General features: G+C 44.4%; 1 protein-coding gene across 1 annotated transcript in view; it reads left to right on the top strand.

Annotated features, from left to right (window-relative positions):
* Window positions 1-3,703: 3,703 nt before the first annotated feature.
* LOC138794144 (uncharacterized) overlaps window positions 3,704-22,100 on the top strand; it is a 40,235-nt gene continuing 21,838 nt past the window's right edge. The window contains exons 1-4 of the mRNA XM_069972912.1: window positions 3,704-3,838; window positions 11,080-11,201; window positions 11,373-11,481; window positions 18,229-18,257. Of these exons, the coding sequence (XP_069829013.1) occupies window positions 3,704-3,838; window positions 11,080-11,201; window positions 11,373-11,481; window positions 18,229-18,257 (395 nt within the window). The remainder of the gene's footprint in view (window positions 3,839-11,079; window positions 11,202-11,372; window positions 11,482-18,228; window positions 18,258-22,100) is intronic.

Here is a 22,100-nt window from a genome sequence, read left to right as displayed (position 1 = left end):
TATCTTAAAAAAGTGCACAAGATAGCCTGAAGCCCCTATTACACGGAGCGACTGCCCGGACGATCAAGCAATCACCTGGGCAGCCCCCCGCAGCCCCCACTGTACTCACCCACTCACTGCCAACGCTATTACACGCGTTGGTAGCGAGTGGGTGAGTACAGTGGGGGCCTAGGGGAGCTGCGGGGGGATGGCTGCCCGGGTGATTGCTTGATCGTCCGGGCAGCCCATTGCAGATAGCAGCGGTCTGCTGCCGCCGCTCCTATTTTGCTGGTGTTCTATGGGATTCAGGTCTGGACTCATTGCTGGCCACTTTACAAGTCTCCAGTGCTTTCTCTCAAACCATTTCTAGTGCTTTTTGAAGTGTGTTTTGGGTCATTGTCCTACTGGAAGACCCATGACCTCTGAGGGAGACCCAGCTTTCTCACACTGGGCCCTACATTATGCTTCAGAATTTGTTGGTAGTCTTCAGACTTCATAATGCCATGCACACGGTCAAGCAGTCCAGTGCCAGAGAAAGCAAAGCAACCCCAAAACATCAGGGGACCTCCGCGACTGTAGGGACCGTGTTCTTTTCTTTGAAGGCCTTTTTCCCCCCCTGTAAACTCTGTGTTGATGCCTTTTCCCAAAAGGCTCTACTTTTGTCTCTACTTTTGTCTCTACTTACTTTTGTAAGTTTTGGCAAACTCCAGGCTGGCCTTTTTATGTCTCTGGGTCAGAAGTGGGGTCTTCCTGGGTATCCTACCATAGAGTTCCTTTTCATTCAGACGCTGAAGGATAGTACGGGTTGACACTGTTGGAACTTGCAGCTAGAACTTGTTTGGAAGTTAGTCGAGGTTCTTTAGCCACCATCCACACAATCTTTAGTTTTCTTTTCTGTCCACATGTAGGGAGGTTAGCCACAGTGCCATGGGCTAAACTTCTTGATGACACTGCGCACGGTAGACACAGGAACATTCAGGCCTTTGGAGATGGACTTGTAGCCTTAAGATTGCTCATGCTTCCTCACAATTTGGCTTTTTAAGTCCTCAGACAGTTCTTTGGTCTTCTTTCTTTTCTCCATGCTCAATGTGGTACACACAAGGACACAGGAGAGAGGATGAGTCAACTTTAATCCATTTAAACTGGCTGCAAGTGTGATTTAGTTATTGCCACCACCTGGTATGTGCCACAGGTAAGTAACAGGTGCTGTTAATTACACAAATTAGAGAAGCATCACATGATTTTTCTAAGGGTGCCAATACTTTTGTCCACCCCCTTTTTATGTTTGTTGTGGAATTATATCCAATTTGGCAATTCTTTTTGTGGTTTTCCATTGAAGACAAATTAAATGAAGAGATTAATACCAAAGCATTTGTGATTGCAATAATGTCATCACAACGGGAACATTTTACTAGAGTAAGCAAAGTCCCTTTCTTGTGTGAACTAATAATAAGTCAAACTGAATTGAGACAAAGAAAGCTGAAACCATCAGTGATGAAAACAGCATCAACACAAGACAAGGACATAGGGAAAAGCACAGTAGGAAGGAGTGGGGTACATATAAAGGGGAACTCCAGATAAGGAAAACTTTTTTCTATTTAGGGTTCCTTCACACCTACCGGATCCGCATCGGATCTCACGCTGCGAGTTTGCAGCCAAATCCGTTGCGGATCCTGTAGTGTGAAACTCAATGGGTCCCATACACGCAGCAGATCCGCTGCCTGCATGGCACCTTTAACCACTGCGCCACCGGCCGCCCGCAGCTTACAGCCCTGGCCCCCTTAAACCTCCGCACGCCGGATCGCTGCTCCCGCCCCCCCGATCGCAGCCCAGCAGCCCCGGCCCCGAGCATACATCACCTGCTCGGGCCGGGGCTGTGTGATGCTCCCGGCTCCCCTGCACGGCAGCACTGATGCAGGGAGCATTACACAGCCACGGCCCGAGCAGGTGCTATATGCTTGGGGCCGGGGCTGCGATCGGGTGTGCGGGGGTTTAAGGAGGCAGGGGTTAAAGGGGCCGGGTCCCATGCTGGCAGCGGATCCACTGCGTGTATGGGACCCATTGAGCTTCACAGTACAGGATCCGCAGCTAATTTCGCTGCAAGCTGGCAGCGTGAAAATCCACTGCGGATCCAGTACGTGTGAAGGCACCCTAAAAGTGCATTGAAAGTTATATAGATGTGTCTGTATAATGTATTACTATATCTGTGCGGTTCTGCTACTCTGGTAGCTGAAAGACATCTAAGAAGTGAAGAAAACTGGCCTCAGTGCCAATCTACGCTATTTCCTGCTCCCACTAGTCTCCCACATTAGGAGACAAAAATTACATGTGTCTGTCTCACATTGTGCGTGTTTGCTGAGCACAGGCTGATGATGCAGACAGGGGGCAGGGCATGATATCACAAGAAGCTTGGCTGGATCCCCCAATCCTCTGAGTGATTCACCACACAGCACACTGTATTCTCTAACTGTAACACCACACAGCACGCTGTATTCTCTACCTGTAACACCACACAGCACACTGTATTCTCTAACTAACACCACACAGCACGCTGTATTCTCTACCTGTAACACCACACAGCACGCTGTATTCTCTACCTGTAACACCACACAGCACACTGTATTTTCTACCTGTAACACCACACAGCACGCTGTATTCTCTAACTGTAGCATCACACAGCACACTGTATTCTCTACCTGTAACACCACACAGCGCACTGTATTCTCTACCTGTAACACCACACAGCACTGTATTATCTACCTGTAACACCACAAAGCACGCTGTATTCTCTATCTGTAACACCACACAGTGCACTGTATTCTCTATCTGTAACACCACACAGCACACTGTATTCTCTACCTGTAACACCACACAGCACACTGTATTCTCTACCTGTAACACCACACAGCACACTGTATTCTCTACCTGTAACACTACACAGCACACTGTATTCTCTACCTGTAACACCACACAGCACGCTGTATTCTCTACCTGTAACACCACACAGCATGCTGTATTCTCTACCTGTAACACCACACAGCACTGTATTCTCTAACTGTAACACCACACAGCACACTGTATTCTCTACCTGTAACACTACACAGCACACTGTATTCTCTACCTGTAACACCACACAGCACACTGTATTCTCTACCTGTAATACCACACAGCATGCTGTATTCTCTACCTGTAACACCACACAGCACTGTATTCTCTAACTGTAACACCACACAGCACGCTGTATTCTCTACCTGTAACGCCGATATTGGAATAAAGTAAAATTTTTATTTAATGTGTGCCTTTTTTTCTTTTCATCTCCAAGCATCATTTTTGTTTGACCTTGAGCCCCACAATAAGGACTTTATCTAATATTACCTTACATAGGATATATTGCTTATGCCTGGTTTTTTGTCCAGGTGGGATTGGCAGTGTCGGCTCTGATCCTCTGTGACGTTTAGCATCATTTAATTGTGTTACTGCATCATGTATGTGAAGAGGCTGCAGTGTAACTGTGCAGAAAAATTTTGCCTGAGATTATCACAAGCGATAAAATATGTGGCTTCTATTATATTTCGTAACCGGAACTTCCGTTCATGGGAAGGGAATAAAATTGCAAATTATTTCACATCCTGTCAGAGACAGAATAGAAAGTCAATCTTACATAATAAAATGAAACTACAAACAAGTTAGCCCCAGATTTCTCTTTATCCTTAAAGAAGCAGACATGGATCAGGCACAAGTGTCACCTTCCAGTGCTATGTTCCTATTGCCAGAAGACCCTTGTGCCTCCAGTGACAGACAAGAAGAAAGTCCCCAGACCAGCAGAGATCAGCTGATGATACCAAGCAGCGAAGTGATGGTGAGATTGAGAACACAAAGCTTTCTAGTATACTTCAATTATTTCTGTTGGAAGTGACAGAAGCTATGATTATGATACAGGAGGAAAATGAAGGGCTTTCCTATTTAGTGACTAAGGCCCCGTTCCCACTTAGCAAAACTAGCGGAATTCATGTTCACTCTTCAGCGTGGACAGAGCAGGAGCGCGCGCCTCCCATAGACTCCCGTTATAAGAGGGAGGCTAACGGCTCTCTGCGGCGGAATTGTCCGCTAGTTTTGCTCAGTGGGAACGGGGCCTAACAGGTTGTAATACTGTATGTGCACTCTTTACAAATGATTACCTCACTATCAGAGTGTGAACATGAAATAAATAGTTGTGTCCAATCCAGAAGGAATAACACTCCCGGCACCACTACCTTCTCAGCTTGGTTTAAAGAGACATATCCCCGCTATTGGATTTCCTCAATTCTGCTGGTGGTGTTGCTCAACAATTCAGCACAACAAGTCCAATCATATCCATAGAAAAAATTGTGGCTCTCACCCTTGTAGCAGTAAAAAAGCCTTTATTGTAGTGGCTCGGTACAGACGCTGACAAGTGACTGGGCTACAGCCGTTTCACGCGCATGCGCAGCGTGCTTCCTCAAGGCCCTACACGTCATCAGTATGTCCAACCTTTTAACACCATCACACAGGTGTAACAATCAATTATACAAAATACATTTTAAACAGAAAGACATACATGTTAAAATAACTTAAAAACATTCATGTGTGGTTACAGGTGAATACCGTGGAGATCTAATCCATCATTCAGTCCCAGCGGACCCAAAGCTTCCGTTTTTAGAATTAGTTCTGTTTCTTTTTTTAGTAGTAAATCGTGTCTGTTGCCTCCATGTTGCGGTTGTTTCACCCGGGCCAGGCCCAAAAACTGTAATTCACTGATATCACCCCCATGAACTTCGCGAACATATGAAATAAGCCTCGGGCAACCTTTTCCTATCTGAATGGACCTAAGATGTTCAGAAAACCGCTTAAATAAGGGCGAATAGTTTTTCCCAAATAATAACAGCCACAATTACAAATAACAGCATACACTACATATGTGGTGCGACATGTAAAGAAATCTCTAATCACCCAATTTACACCACCTAACTGTATGTTCTTTACAGTGTGGAGATATTTACAGTATCGACATTGACCACATTTGTAATTACCTGGTTGTAATGAGCTAGAAAGCCAGTGTTCACTATCCTGTACTTTTTGAGTCAGCCGTCCCTTAACTAGTTCATCTCGTAGGTTTTTACAGCGTTTAAAGGCTACCAAGGGGGGTACGGTCGCTATTGTTTTTAGACATTCATCACCCTCCAATAAGTGCCAGCACTTATAGACAGCGGAGCGAACTACCGCGTTCATAGGGCTTACGCTATTTAGATGATATATTGATTGTATGGTCAGGACAGGAAGCTGAATTTTTTGAGTTTCTTACATACCTCAATGACAATGAGTTCAACATGACATTTACAGCTAATTTTGGGGGTAAGACACTAGATTTCTTGGATACACATATAGAAATCACAGAAAATGGGTTGGAGATAAGTGGATATCGTAAACCTACTGCCACGAATACATTACTTGAATACACGAGTTATCATCCCCCACATGTAAAACGTGCTGTCCCATACGGACAATTTGTCCGCCTTAGACGTATTAATAACACAGAATCCCTTTTTGATACACAGGCAGAGGCCCTATCCAAAAGACTAATAGCAAGGGGTTACCCACGGAATGAAATAGACAAATGTAGAGTGAAAGCTAAATCTCTGAATCGCAAACAGTTACTGTATAGTAATAGACACTGTTGCGGTAACGCGGATAGGACTGTGTTCACATTTAAACACAGCCCTATGAACGCGGTAGTTCGCTCCGCTGTCTGTAAGTGCTGGCACTTATTGGAGGGTGATGAATGTCTAAAAACTATAGCGACCGTACCCCCCTTGGTAGCCTTTAAACGCTGTAAAAACCTACGAGATGAACTAGTTAAGGGATGGCTGACTCAAAAAGAACAGGATAGTGAACACTGGCTTTCTAGCTCATTACAACCAGGTAATTACAAATGTGGTCAATGTCGATACTGTAAATATCTCCACACTGTAAAGAACATACAGTTAGGTGGTGTAAATTGGGTGATTAGAGATTTCTTTACATGTCGCACCACATATGTAGTGTATGCTGTTATTTGTAATTGTGGCTGTTATTATTTGGGAAAAACTATTCGCCCCTTATTTAAGCGGTTTTCTGAACATCTTAGGTCCATTCAGACAGGAAAAGGTTGCCCGAGGCTTACTTCACATGTTCGCGAAGTTCATGGGGGTGATATCAGTGAATTACAGTTTTTGGGCCTGGCCCGGGTGAAACAACCGCAACATGGAGGCAACAGACACGATTTACTACTAAAAAAAGAAACAGAACTAATTCTAAAAACTGAAGCTTTGGGTCCGCTGGGACTGAATGATAGATTAGATTAGATCTCCACGGTATTCACCTGTAACGCCACATGAATGTTTATAAGTTATTTTAACATGTATGTCTTTCTGTTTAAAATGTATTTTGTATAATTGATTGTTACACCTGTGTGATGGTGTTAAAAGGTTGGAAATACTGATGACGTGTAGGGCCTTGAGGAAGCGCGCTGCGCATGTGCGTGAAACGGCTGTAGCCCAGTCACTTGTCAGCGTCTGTACCGAGCCGCTACAATAAAGGCTTTTTTTACTGCTACAAGGGTGAGTGCCACAATTTTTTCTATGGATATGATGAAATAAATAGTATGTGCGTTTATTTTTTCTGTTCAAACTGTTTGTTGCATTATTTGTGACTACATTTCGTGTGTTCTGCTGTGTTTATTGTGAGTTTATTTAACCTCTTAGTGACCAACCATATGTGTTTTTATAAGGCAACCACTAAGTGTATTTTGGCTAGGCGTCCGTCTTTCTGAGGCAGCAGCTTAGCTGCACAGCTAGGTTAATGTGCTATCTGCCAGGAGCTGAAAAACTTCAGATCATGGCAGCTTTATCCCTTACATGCTGTGGTGATATCATGACCTCGGTTTGTAAGAGGTGTGTGTGTGTCAGTAAATCAGTCAGTAATGTGTATGTCTCATTAAAGGAGAAGTCCGGCGAAAATTTTTATTAAAGTATTGTATTGCCCCCCAAAAGTTATACAAATCACCAATATACACTTATTACGGAAAATGCTTATAAAGTGCTTTTTTCCCTGCACTTACTACTGCATCAAGGCTTCACTTCCTGGATAACATGGTGATGTCACTTACTGGATAAAATGGTGATGTCACACCACGACTCCCAGAGCTGTGCGGGCTGTGGCTGCTGGAGAGGATGATGGGAGGGGGACACTGAGGGACACAGGGCACTGGAGGGACACTGAGCATCCCTCTGCCATCATCCTCTCCAGCAGCCACAGCCCGCACAGCTCTGGGAGTTGGGTTGTGACATCACCATGTTAGCCAGGAAGTGAAGCCTTGATGCAGTAGTAAGTGCAGAGAAAAAGTATTTTATGTGCATTTCCCATAATAAGTGTATGTTGGGGATTTGTATAACTTTTGGGAGGCAATACAATACTTTAATAAAAAATTTTTGCTGGACTTCTCCTTTAAGTGTCTGTGTCAGTAATGTGTGTTTGTGTATGTTAGTGGTTAGGGGTTCACTGAGGCTTTGTCGCTCAATACTTCATTGTATCTGTATCTGGAGGACCCAAATGCAGTGGATTGAAGTGTTCAGAGATCCAATTCACCAGATTAAAGTCTAGAGTTGGTACCCCAGATGCTCAGTGCTAGAGATACCCTTGGATGCATTTACATGATTGCCCAAAGTTGTTACAGTTGGGCCTGTAGATCTTGCACATATAGCCCCCTGCAGTGCAGCGCATGAGGGGAACAGTGAATCAGGGGGCAGATGTTGGGGAGCACCACACAGGCACTTGTCACAGTAGCCAGGAGTGGGACCAGCTGGCCACTCCTGTATACGCTGAACTGGCGCTGGCATGCCTACTAGGAGTAGTAGTTGCTGCAGTTGCAGAGTAGAGTGAGGGTTGTAGAGCTGCAGGTGTTGTGCGGGAGAGATGATAGAGGCACTGATAAACTTAAACACAGAATAGTTTACTGAATTGCTTTGAAGGACAGTACAAGATATGACAGTCTCTGAGTACAATAGGCTGTCTAGGCTGTCCAGAGAATAATGATAAAGACTTGAACAATCTTTGAAGACAATAGCTGCTGAAAATACTGAAATACACTTGAAATACAATAGCTGCTTTAGGTATACTTGGAAGACAGTGGTTGAGTTGAATATACGTTTGTTAGTAGAAGTAGACTCTTAGTGGTATAACATGGGTGACCCTGCAGGTCACAGACTGGGGTCTATTCAGAAACAATGGTTCAGCCGGGGCTGTTAGAGAAATTTCTTGAAACCACTGAAAAAGACATCTGCCTATGCTTCTGTGTGGGCACAGAATTACACACGATCAGGGATTGCAAGCCCACCCAGTGGGAGAACTAGTTGTCTGGGAGACCCTCAATGGACACGCTAGCAACTTGCAGTAGAGACTCAGCCTTTGCACTTAGCTTAGCTACTTACAGAGTACCTCAATACACTTGTATAATCATTCAGAGGTAGCAGAAGAAAAGAAAATAGTCCTCCAGCGTGAATAAATTAGTCCCATCCTTTACCGCATTCCCCCCACACAGTGCCATAGACAGACATGGCTCAGATCTCTGTAATTAGAAGAAATAGAGAAGGCGTCCCACTCAAGGCTCTTGGCGGAAGGCCAAGGCCTGGAAGAATACTCTCAACAGGCTCTGTGAACCCACTGTTTCTCTCATACACTGACAAGACTGAACAGCAAACGAAACAGCTGAACCCAATAGTCCCACCCCACTTTACATGTAAGGCTAACAGGGGGGCATCTGATTGGGTAATAGACATAGGATAACTCTGTGATAGGACATTAGCTCCTGAGGTAGCTAGCTCAGGGATTGGTTAGTAGAAATCATCAGACAGTGTCAGGAAATACACAATTAATAGAGACATCAGTTAACCCTTACATAGACTATCATCTGTGCAATAGAACAGTGACATCTGGTGGTGGGAGTTACATACTCGTGACTTCAGAGTCTCAGAGCTTACACATATACACGGTACCGACCTATACTAGCTAAAAGGAACAGTGGACCCTGCACATACATGTAGGTTGCCAAAGCTGGTGTCTCAGCTGGTCCCATAAATGCTCAATTGGTGATAAATCTGGCAACCAAGCAGGCAAAGATGTGTTGCAAACTGGTGGTGCCATTCCTGAAAAACCCTTGCTGTGTGTGGGTGAGCATTTTACACCTGAAAAATTCCATCTGGGAGCCCTTTCATGAGAGGCAGCCCATGTGGCTGCAGGATGTCTTGCACATATCACAGCGCTGTTTTGGTATGTTGTATCACTGCTAGTAGCAGTGCAATGGCTCCTCAGTCATCACACCAGCAGTTGGCAGTGCCGTAGCTACAATAGAGAATATGCAGCTACAATGTTGGCACTCCGTCACGTGGTGCTCGTGGATATAATCAACAAGGATTCCCGACACTTCACCACAGCTTTAACTTGCAAAAGTGCGTTTATTTACAAGAGATGGTGCACACATACAATCAGGCAAGACACGTTTCGGCAAAGTCGCCTTTATCAACTGCCTCAACTAGCTACAATAGAGGCAGACCATGCAACCACGGCAGACCACAGCAGAGGGGCACGGGTTTCCCTTTAAGGCCCCGTTCCCATTGAGCAAAACTAGCGGAATTCCGCAACGGAATTGTCCGCCGCGGAATGCCGTTAGCCTCCCTCTCATAATGGGAGTCTATGGGAGGTGTGTGCTCCTGCTCTGTCCGCGCTGAAGAATGAACATGTTCCGCTAGTTTTGCTCAGTGGGAACGGGGCCTACGGGTCTGTTCATACGTACAGACTCGCTGCGCATTTATTGCTGCGAGTTTCTCGTACATAAATCCACAGTGATACTGATTGCTATCAAGTCAATGTATTTGTATTCGCGCTGCGTGTTTGGTGCGATTTTTACATGCGAGTTTTGATTTTCACATGATTTTCACAGGCGAGTTCAACACCACAAAAAACGCAGCTACTTTCGTGCAAATTTGATGCGAGTTCTGTGCGAGTTTTACGCAGCGAGTCTGTGCGTGTGAACAGACCCTTAAAAGAAGTGGCCTGCCTACATGGTAATAGCTACAGCAGCCGTTCCTGCACCTATAGGTCACCAACAACCCCCCCCACGGGTCTCCATGGCCGGGGCCCGAATTTGCTGGCACCATCCTCAGACTCTTCACAGTGTCTCTGCAGGGCCCACGATCCTCTGCCTCCTCACAGTGTCTCTGTGGGGCCTGTTATCCTCTGCTACCCCTCCTCCCCCCACCCTGGGACAGCATCTCAAGGGAGTGGCTCGCACACCCAATAACGAGGTCCCCACCCCCCCGCCCCACCTATTGTAGCTGCATCTTCCATCTGTGACCTGCTGTGCTTAAGTGACCTGCTGGGAAGACCTGCAAAATCAAGGAGCTGCAGTACAAGCACCGAGGGGGAGATTTATCAAAGGGTGTAAAATTTAGACTGGTGCAAACTGCCCACAGCAACCAATCACAGCTCAGCTTTCCTTTCAGCACTGCCCAAAGCTGAGCTGTGATTGGTTGCTGTGGGTAGTTTGCACCAGTCTAAATTTTACACCCTTTGATAAATCTCCCCCCAAGTCTATTAGAGAGGTATATATATGAGAGGTATTATATACATATGAGAGGGGTATATATGAGGGTACTATATACATATTGGAGGGCCTCATAATATCCTCATATATACCCTTCTCATATGTATTTAATTCCCCTCATATATACCCCTCTAAAAATATATATTTAATAGCCTCATATATACCCCTCAAATATGTATATAATACCCTTCATATATACCCCTGGAATGTGTATAATACCCTCACCTTCTTGTGGCAAAACCCAGTGTCTGCTCAGAGCACACCTGAAATCATTTTCTTTTCTACCAGAGACTGCAATGCAACAATTCTATCTTTTTATTTATTTATTGTCAATGACTGTTATTGTAATTGCTCCTATTATATGAGTGTTTTATAATCTGTCAGATAATCTTTCTGTGTAACAGGGCCCTTACATGTTACCATCTACCATTCTTGCTTCATTATAGAGGTTTTCTAACCAGAATGTAACCTTTGAAGACTGGCCTGAAATGGGAACTGGCTGGAAAATAAAAACATGCATTCGTAAATCAGGGAAACTTGCTGGGCAAACATACAAAACTTATAAAAGGTATCATTCCATAGAGTTTCATTTAATGTCTGTCACAGTCTGATTTCTTTCTGTCTATAAAATAAACTTTTACAGACCTTGTTTTATAGATATTGGACAATTTGCTTGCAGGTCTACATAAGATTTTCTCTTTGAGTTTTCCTATGTTGAACTAATTTTTTTTTCTATTAGTCCTACAGGGCAAACATTCAGAAGCCTAAAAGAAGTAGAAAGATACAACGACAGAACGGATGAAGAGATTAGAAACGTTTTTCATTTGTTCGAAAGTGCCATGAAAACTGTATGTACATACTACACAATGGATTGCTATAATAATAATAATAATAATAATAATAATAATGATAATAATAATGTTTTCATTTGAATAATGCCAGTTCTATTAACTGCAACTGCCATGTGACAATTAAAATTGTCGCAAATGTTTATAGCACTGACCTTAGAAGCTCATGAACCCATTTTAAATCCTGTATACTTTGGGCCGTATTACATGACCTGTGCCGCTGAGTAAACAAGAGCTGTACTGTGCCATTTACTTTTCTCCCTTCAGGTGGATGCTTCTCCTTCAAGAGAAGTGTTATCTCAAAAAATTTTAAAACTTGTGCCTTTTTTTCCTCCTGTACAATGGAACTAAACCACTGGGAATAAGGATTTGACTGCCATCAAGTTAGCACTTTCTTGAAGGCTCTTTGTGCCTTTAATCTGTCTTATTTACATACTGTCCAGCAAGGGCTTTCTGGAGATTACCTAAATATTCCACATATTCACATATTTAATTTGCAGACTGTACAAAGCCTTTTCTATAACTCAAATTTCCCAGATAATCAGAATATCTTGGAATAGAAAAACATTGGCACATAAATCCACATGGCCGAGGGGCAGTGCTTATGTGCTGATGACATCACAGAGGGGTGGGGTCTGCGGTGGTGCTGTGGGCAGGGCTAAATGGCTCAGTTGCTGTGAAGCCCGCCCACTTAACGTAATCTGGCGATGATAAAAGATCACTTTTTACTTGAACAAGCACTTTGACCTTTGATATAAAATAAGGTTTGAAAACTGCAAAATTTACCCTTTACACCTGTGTAGAGAGGTCAGAATGAAAAAATGGGGTGACAGTGTCACTTTAAGTCTTTCCTGATTTAGTTTTATGCTTAAGAACTTCCACCATTTTTGTAGCCCATCTCTGGACCTGTTCTAAATAACTTTTTATAAGTCTCCAAAACTGGCCGCAGTATTCTAGCTGTGGTCTCAGTAAAGCTCTATATGGCAAGATCACAATCTCCCTCTTCCTACTGGTTATATCTCTAGCTTTACACAGGGCTGATTCTAGGTTTTCTGCTGCCTGAGGTGAATCCTGAAATAGCGCTTAAATCCCCCCCCAGAAAACCTGTTCACACACAATCCAGCTCCATCATAAATCACCCTGGTCAGGCACTACCTTCCATCTGTAGTGAGTACGACACAGAAAAATTCTCCAAGTTTCCAATTCCACCAGTGTGTAACCAATTCTTTAATCTTTATTGCATCTCCAAGAATAAAAGCCCCTGACTTTTACAAGAGTCAATGCATTGTAACTACTCATGATGATCTTATATACTACCATTACACCTTGTCCTTCATATAAAGGGGCAGTGTAGTGGTGTCTGAAGCATATAGCAATACCTGCAGCGTTTGCAGCCCTGACTTCCTTGCATTCTGTGTCCGTGTCCAGCTATTATTTGCAGGTCATGGGGTCAATGAAGTCAGTGGTGTGTAGCAGACGGCATAATTTATGGCCACTCCATGGAACATGCCACCATTCAGACACTCTACAAGTCTGATGCCTGAGTAATAAACTCTTCTATTCGTCCTACGGCAGCACAGGAAAACAATTGGGTAACATGAGTTTCATCCTACCAGGCAGAAGAAACAAAACAATTAGAGCATGAACAGGTGATACGCCTTGCCCTGATTACCATGCCATAAGAAGCCCCTAGTAATCACACCACACAAGTTCTTTGTTTCTTCTGCAGGGCAGAAGGATTTTTCTTTTTTCCCTTTAAAATCTAATCTTTTTCTCTTTCTTTTTCTTTCTTAGGTATGGTGGGCTCTGATCATGTGTGTCATGACAACCCGATATAAAAATATATATATTTACTATAGATTACTGTTAGAAGCTCTGAACATGCTTTGTCAGGTCATCTTCTCTTTTATGGGAAAGCTCTGGTCTTATATTTCCTGACCACCTTTTTATACATTCGGGCGGCTCTTTACTTGGATTCCCCAGTATATTCCCCCATGTAGGTTCCCTGTCAGCACTCTGCGTAGTGCTTAGATGTCTGTTGCTGAGCATCTTACCGTCGGGTCCCGTGGTGGATACAGAGGAACAGGTCTGGTGAGGCAACACATCCCCGTCATGAGCGCCGGGCTGGGGTAATCCGGGCAGACCAGAGTGTGCCGCGCGTCTTCGGCAGGAAGTGTTTTACCCGCTGTGTTCCTCCCTCGGTCTGTGACATCAGTGGCGCAGGCGCAGTCAGCTCAGTTTTCCGGCGCACGCGCCCTGCTTCTCTCTGGCTGCCGAGGTCATTTAACTGTGATTCACCTAACAGGAGGTTGCAGCCCTCTGGAGCAGTGTCTGAAGAACTTTACCTCTTTAATAAAGATAAAGCTTCTCAACTCATTGGTAGTGTTAAGTGCACTGTAGAGATGGAACATCAATCCTCCAAAAAATGAAGCATTATTTTGTTTTCCCAAAACAGAAGAGAGTGTTTTGCCTACTCAGCCTCTACTTATGGACCACATGCAGGCTGACTGGAAAAAGCCAGATAAAAAGTTTGATCCTGGTTCACACTTCCGAGCCATGTATAGGCTAGACTCTAAAGTATCAGAAGAATGGGAAAATCCTCCGGTCGTGGACCAGCCAGTCGCCCAACTGTCTAGGAAGTCGGTATATCCCGCTGAAGATTCTTCCTTATTGTCAGATGCCAATAAAGCTGATTCAGCGCTTAAGCAAATTTATTCATCAGCTGCTACTCTATGCAAAGCCTCCATCGCCACAGTTCCGGTGGCTAGGGCCTTACGCCTTTGGTTAAGCCAGCTGTCAAGAGACCTCACTCAGGGTGTTCCTAGAGAAGAAATGCTGAAGACGTTACCTGACATGAAAGAAACAGCTGATTTTTTGTCAGATTATCCTGTGGATGTGATTAGATTCGATTTGTCGACTTCTATCGTGGCCAGAAGAGCCTTATGGCTTAAGCAATGAAAAGGAGACGTCCCGGCCAAGAGTAATTTTTGTTCACTCCCGTTCCAACCAGCTAGCCTTTTCGGTCCGCAGTTGGAGAAAATTTTGCAGTCTCCAAGTACATCTAAAGGTGTTCATTTTCCACGTCCCCTTAAGAAGAAGGGGTTTTGGCAACCTCAGAGACAACAAAGAAGGTCTCCTTAGTTCCGGAGAAACCGTCAACAGGAGAGGCAGTCCAGATACGGTAACCGAAACACAAATCAGTCCACTTCCCAAAAGAAGAAGTCCTTTCAGACCAAGGACAAAGATCAATGACGCCAGAAGCAACATCCCTGTGGGGGCAAGACTGCTTCACTTAGCCTCTGCCTGGGAGGAAACAACCTCAGATGCTTGGGTCAGGTCGGTGGTCTCCAGAGGCTACTCCATAGACTTTGCAAGCCTTCCTCCAAATTGATATTGCACAAACCAGGGAAAACCTCTCCTTCTAGATTTAGTTCAACAGTTCATTCACAAAGGAGCCTTGGAAACAGTACCTTTCCATCAACAGCGTTCAGGGGTGTACTCAAAGATTTTTGCTGTGCCCAAGAAGGAAGGAACATGGTGTCTAGTAATAGACCTGTCTTTTCTGAACAGATACATTCTGGCAAAACATTTCAGAATGGAGACAATCAAATCAGTCACATCCTTTCTTCAGGAGAATGATTGGGCAGCAACCCTGGACAAAAGATGCCTACTTGCATATACCAATTCTGAAGTCGCATCGCAAATACCTCAAGATTGCTATCTGGCAAGGGAACAGAGTCTGTCACCTACAGTTCACGTGTCTCCCCTTTGGTATCTCATCAGCCCCGAGGGTTTTCAGCAAGGTGGTGGTGACTCTGGCGGCTCACCTCAGACTACAAGGAGTGTTTGTCGACCCGTATTTAGACGACTGGCTCCTCAAGGCACAGTCGGAGGACCTCCTTCTTCAACACATAAATCTGACTATATCAGTCCTGCAGCTTCACGGGTTCATACTGAATCTACAGAAATCCAACCTTCAGCCCTCCAGAGTATGCAGGTTTCTAGGATTTCGGCTGGACTCGGTGGCCATGAAGATTTTCCTGTGAGCAGAACGGGAGAACAAACTCTTCAACAGTATCAGAGCAGAGACCTTCTTTCTTCAGATCATTCTTCAGTCCATACGGGTATGAGAGTCCTGGGTCTAATGACCTCATCTCTGGAGGCAGTCCCTTGGTCCAGGGCTCATATGAGATTCCTCCAGCAAGACCTGCTCTCTCAGTGGGTTCGTCGCCAGTCTTCTGTGGACAACCCCTTTTTTTTCTCTCCAGCAATTTGGATAGATCTAGCGTGGTGGTTACGGACAGACAAGATCTCATGCGGGAAGTGTCTGTCCAAAGCTCCCCAGGTGATACTTACCACTGATGTGTCCAAGAGGGGCTGGGGGGCTCATGTTGCGGATGTTTGGATTCAGGGGAATTGGTCCATAGAGGAGGCTCGGTGTTCGTCGAACCTGAGAGAGCTGAGAGTGATCCACAGGGCCCTAACTCATCTGACTCATGTTGTCTCCAATCATCAAGTCTTGGTACAGTCGGACAATCTTGCCGCTGTTTACTATGTAAACAAGCAGGGAGGGACAAGATCTCCTCAACTAATGCAAGAATGTCAAGCTCTGATGGCCTGGGCAGAGGATCACCTGATAAGACATCCATGCAGTTCACATCTAGGGGTCTTCCAATGTCACAGCAGACTGGCTGAGCAGACATCAGATTCAGCCAGCGGAATGGAGTCTCCATCAAGAAGCGTTCAACTGGATAGTGGAGAACTTCGGATGCCCAGAAATGGATGTCATGGCAACGGTGATCAACAGGAAGTTGCCAGCATTCGCTTCCCTCAACAGGAGGGACTCGCCGGATGTTCTAGACGGGCTCTCCATTAGCTGCTCCAACCGTTTTCTCTACATCTTCCCTCCTCTCCCTCTGGTATCCAGAGTCTTGAAGAAGATTCAGGAGGATCGAGCCCACGCTATAGTAGTACTCCCATTCTAGCCCAGGAGGGCTTGGTTTCAGTGCGCGTGGGAGCTTTCGAGAGGGAGATAAAGAGAAATTCTGATGCGCAGGGACCTGCTGAGCCAGAACGGCCTTCTACATCCTGCTCTGGAATCCCTGCGTCTCACAGCCTGGGAGATGATAGGCAATCCTTAAGAGATAAAGAGTTGGCTGAAGATGTGGTCGACATTTTGCTGTCTTCAAGAAGACCTTCCACCATAAAGGTTTATAACAGAATTGCAGGCATTTTTACATCCTGGTGTTCTGCGAATAGTGTGGCCTCTCCTAATGTTCCCGTGTTAAAATTTTTGCAGGAGGGGTTTAAGAAAAACCTGAAGTATAACACCTTAAAAGTTATTTGTTTGACTGTCGTTTCTCCAATCAAGTACTGATTAAGAGATTCTTTAGGGCAGTCAAAAACCTGCGCCCGACAGTAAAGAAGACCATCGCGACTTGGGATCTTTCTCTGGTTCTAGACGCTCTAACCTCTCACCCATTTGAACCTATGGAAGAAGCCAGCATTAAGTCTCTCTCCTGGAAGGCTCTGTTCCTGGTCGCCATCTCTACTGCTAAGAGAATTGAAGAGATTCAAGCCTTTTCCTGCAAGCCTCCAGGACTCAGTCAGTCAGGACTGTCTTATACTCCGAACTGCTGAAGGCTTCATTCCCAAGGTTTCATCTTCTACTAACATCTCCCAAGAAGTGTTCCTACCGTCTTTACGTGAGAACCCTCAAAGTGCGGAGGAAGAAGGGTTACATCATCTGGATGTGAAACAAGTAGTCTTATACTATCTGCAACAGACTCAGCATTTCAGATTTTCAGATTCCCTGTTTATTCAGTTTCAGGGTCCAAATAGGGGCAAGGCTGCCTCTAAGGCTTCGCTAGCGAGATGGATAAAAGATGTGATCTCTCTCTGCTATTCAAATCAAGGGCTTCAACCTCCTGAGGGCATCGAAGCCCATTCTACAAGATCCACTGCCACCTCCTGGGCTCATCTGGCGCAGATCTCGTTGAATTATATCTGCAGGGCAGCTTTGTGGTCAACTCCCAACACCTTTATAAAGCATTACAAGTTGGATGTGATCACCAATAAGGAGGTGTCCTTTGGCAAAAGAGTGCTTGGAGTAGCTGCTGCTCATAACCCACCCAGTCTCTAGAATGCTTTGCTATGCCAATTGTTTTCCTGTGCTGCCGTAGGACGAATAGAAAGTTTAAATTTACTCACCGAAATTTCTTCTTTCTATGAGTCCGTAGGCAGCACAGCATGAATGATGAAACTCATGTTACCCAATTGTTTTCCTGTGCTGCCTACGGACTCATAGAAAGAAGAAATTTCGGTGAGTAAATTTAAACTATTTGGCCTCATGGCAGGAACCACCCTGAACATGCAGCCCAGCATATGATTAGTTTTTCCTACCACCTGGCTGCACCTGTATTAAAAATATATAATACAAAACATTCATCATACAGTATATGTTCTATGTACAATTTTATACCTATTACAGCAAAATACGTGCCATGTGCTTCTTCCATTCTGAGCTCTTCAGTGTTTCTCAACATAAGTGTATGACCACATATAAGGTATTGTCGTGCTCAGGAGAAATTGCATAACAAAATTTAGCATTTTCTTATTTTTTTTAGAAAACTTGCGATTTATTTTTTGCATCACTTTCTGTGACTAAAACCTCAGTGGGGAAAGTACAAATATAATGAATACAGTCTATGTATAGCGCTGGTTCTAACAAATTATGTCTCTTTATAGGAGTCTATCCTGTCCACATCTAGCCAACAGTAAGTTTTTGTAGGTTTTGTGTATATTAAATGTGTAAGATATTTGTGCAAATAGTGCAACACTTTAAGGAATACAGTCCTTTTTCGGGGGAGAAAAATTCCCAAGGTGGTTTATCCTTACAACTGTCGATTATGATTTTTTTAATATAAGCAAACAGATTAGTATTATACTACTGTGTTGAAAACAGAAAATCATTAATCCATTTAAATTTCTTCCACAGATTAGGGTGTTAATGTCATTTAAAAAAATCTTTTGACATATCATGCAGACATATCAAAAGTTTTGATTGTCGGGGTCTCTGTGATATAGCCGAGAGAGGCAAATGGCAGAACACTTCACTTTAGAATAAGCTGGGTAAGTGGAGCTGTGTGCTTGTCCTGGCTTCATATAGACATCAGAGGGACTTTAGAAAAATTAGAAAATTTCAGGCTGTTAAATATTTCAGGCTATGTTCACACATAGTCAAAATGATGGTGGTCATTTAACAACAAGCAATGGCCGTTATTTTAAGAACAGCCTCAAACAACAGTAATGCTTTAAAGTGTCACTGTTGTTATAACTTTCAAAATCTAAATACACAGTAGATGTGATATAAAGCAAGTTTGCAATTTGCATTCATAATTTTTTGCTGTAAAACAAAGCAGAACTTACCAGAAATCCAGGTCCAGTCTCCTGAAGGCAGATTTTTAGTCTTGTGCTGGTCGGAAAAAAAAGACACTAAACACATGAAGTCCCGGCCAGTACAGAGAGTCACGGGGCACAATGGGTCCATCAGTCACATGACTGCCTTCTCTGTGAGCGCTCAGATGGCCTGGGATAACAATAAAATAAAATAATGAATATAAATTGCAAACTTGATTTACATCACATCTACTGTTGATTTCGATATTGAAAGTTGTAACAACAGTGACTCTTTAACCCTTTGAGGACCAAGCCCAAAATGAAGAAGTGTACCGCGCAAATTTTCATTTTTGTGTTTTTCTTTTTTCCTCCTCCCCTTCTAAGAGCTCTAGCACTTTCAGTTTTCTATCTACAAGCCATGTAAGTGCTTGTTTTTTACAGGAATAGTTGTACTTTGTAATGGTGTCTTTCATTCTACCATAACATGTATGATGGAACCCCAAATATATTATTTATGAAGATATAAATAGGTGAAATCGTAAAAAAGAATGCAAAATGGTAACGTTTGGGGGGTTCCTGTGTCTACGTAATGCACTATATGGTAAAAGCGACATGATACTATTAGTCTATAGGTCAGTCCGAACACAACCATATGCAGGTTTACACAGATTCTCTAATGTTATATATATATATATATATATATATGAAATTTTATGAAATCCTTTTTTTTTGTAATTATTTATTAATAAAATATGCCTATTGTGACGCTTATAACGGTTTTATTTTTTTACCTATGAGACTGTATGGGGTGTCATTTTTTCCGCCATGAACTCTAGTTTTTATTATTTCCATATTTGTGAAGATCGGACATTTTGATCACTTTTTATTATGTTTTTTTTATGTATAATGTAACAAAAAATCAGTAATCCTAGCGCTCTTTTCGTTTACGCCGTGATGACGATTGTTATATTTTACGGGATGTCCATGGAAAATGCAAATCAAATCTAACCAAACTAGTTAACTTTTTTTTATTTATCCAGTTTATCATTCGTGCTGATGCAGATTCAGATGCTCTTTGGATGCAATTACGGATCATATTTCATGGACCATAGTTAAAATAGCGAACCTGAAAAATCACTGAACGTGTGAATGAGGCCTACATGGAGAAAGTACAAATATTAATGAATACATTTTATGTACAGCACTGGTTCTAACAAATCACATATTTTTTTACCTTTATAGGAGCCTATCTGGTCCATGTCTGCCCAATAGTAAGTTTTTGTAGGTTCTATATGTATTAAATATGTAAGTTGATTGTGCAAACAGTGGGGCACTATAAGGAATACAGTCCTTTATAGGAAAAAAAAATCCCTAGGGTGATTTCTTCAACAGTGTTAATTAGAATGTTACTCTCAATGACATATCACAAAGGCTTAGCCAAGAGCAGCACATGGCAGCATGCTTCACTTTAGAATAAGCAACAAGTTGAGGGAGTGCAGCTGTGTGCTCACTTGTTCTGGCTTCATCTAGACCAGTCATGTCAAACTCTGGCCCGCGGTGCCATTATTTTTGGCCCTCCAGGCAATTCAGAGTTTGAATTACATCTGGCCGCCACGGCTATTATATAAAAGACTATGGAGGGTCTGGCTACTATATGAGACTATTGGGGAGGGCTGGCTACTATATGAGAGACTATGGGGGAGGGCTGGCTACTATATAAGAGACGATGGGGGAGGGCTGGCTACTATATAAGAGACTATGGGGGAGGGCTGGCTACTATATAAGAGACTATGGGGGAGGGCTGGCTACTATATGAGACTATTGGGGAGGGCTGGCTACTATATGAGAGACAATGGGGGAGGGCTGGCTACAGGCCCGCATCTGCCATGAGGCGAAGTGAAGTCTTCGCCTCAGGCGGCAGCTCCCACGACCCTGCAGGGGGCGGCACTGGCCGCCCCTGCACAGTGAGCTTTCATGCATATATTATATGCATGACCGCTCACTGACTACAGGAGAAGAGAGATCAGCCATAGACTGATGTCTCTGCTCCTGTATGCGTATTCCAGGGCGTGCTACGCTAATAGCGTACCGCCCACGGAATATACGTGCAGAAGCAGGGACTCCAGTGTGATGCCGGACTCCCTGCTTCTGCACTATAGGAGCGCCCCCTGCTGTCAGCTGTGTCTGTGTCCTTATTAGGAGGCACACACAGCTGACAGGAGGCTCAGAGCAGGAAACTATGAGTTCTCTGCTCTGTGCCATTCACTTCTAGGTCGAAGGCTGTGTTAGCTCTGCGATCTAGAAGTGATCTGGAGCAGCCAGTGATGTCTTCCTGGTCAGGCTGCTCTATGAGATCTGTGATCAGCCTGACCAGGAAGCGACCAGGAAGCATCCAGGAGGCCACAGGGACAGCGGGGGAACCATTGGTGAGGTGAGTAGCTGCTGGCCTGTTTTTTGTTTTACTTTGCTGAGATGGGGGGAGACACAGGAGATGGATGATACAGGGGGTGATTGTGGGGAGATGGGGGGGACACAGGAGATGGATGATACAGGGGGTGATTGTGGGGAGATGGGGGGACACAGGAGATGGATGATACAGGGGGTGATTGTGGGGAGATGGGGGGGACACAGGAGATGGATGATACAGGGGGTGATTGTGGGGAGACACAGGAGATGTATGATACAGGGGGTGATTGTGGGGAGATGGGGGGACACAGGAGATGGATGATACAGGGGGTGATTGTGGGGAGATGGGGGGACACAGGAGATGGATGATACAGGGGGTGATTGTGGGGAGATGGGGGGGACACAGGAGATGGATGATACAGGGGGTGATTGTGGGGAGACACAGGAGATGTATGATACAGGGGGTGATTGTGGGGAGATGGGGGGACACAGGAGATGGATGATACAGGGGGTGATTGTGGGGAGATGGGGGGGACACAGGAGATGGAGGGACACAGGAGATGGATGATACAGGGGGTGATTGTGGGGAGACACAGGAGAGGAATGATACAGGGGGTGATTGTGGGGAGATGGGGGGGGGACACAGGAGATGGAGGGACACAGGAGATGGATGATACAGGGGGTGATTGTGGGGGGACACAGGAGATGGATGATACAGGGGGTGATTATGGGGAGATGGGGGGACACAGGAGATGGATGATACAGGGGGTGATTGTGGGGACTTGGGGGGACACAGGAGATGGATGATACAGGGG

This window comes from Dendropsophus ebraccatus, chromosome 5 (assembly GCF_027789765.1).
Source record: "Dendropsophus ebraccatus isolate aDenEbr1 chromosome 5, aDenEbr1.pat, whole genome shotgun sequence".
Taxonomy (NCBI): domain Eukaryota; kingdom Metazoa; phylum Chordata; class Amphibia; order Anura; family Hylidae; genus Dendropsophus; species Dendropsophus ebraccatus.
The sequence above is the reverse complement of the archived record's forward strand: the minus strand, read 5'-3'. Positions and strand labels throughout refer to the sequence as shown.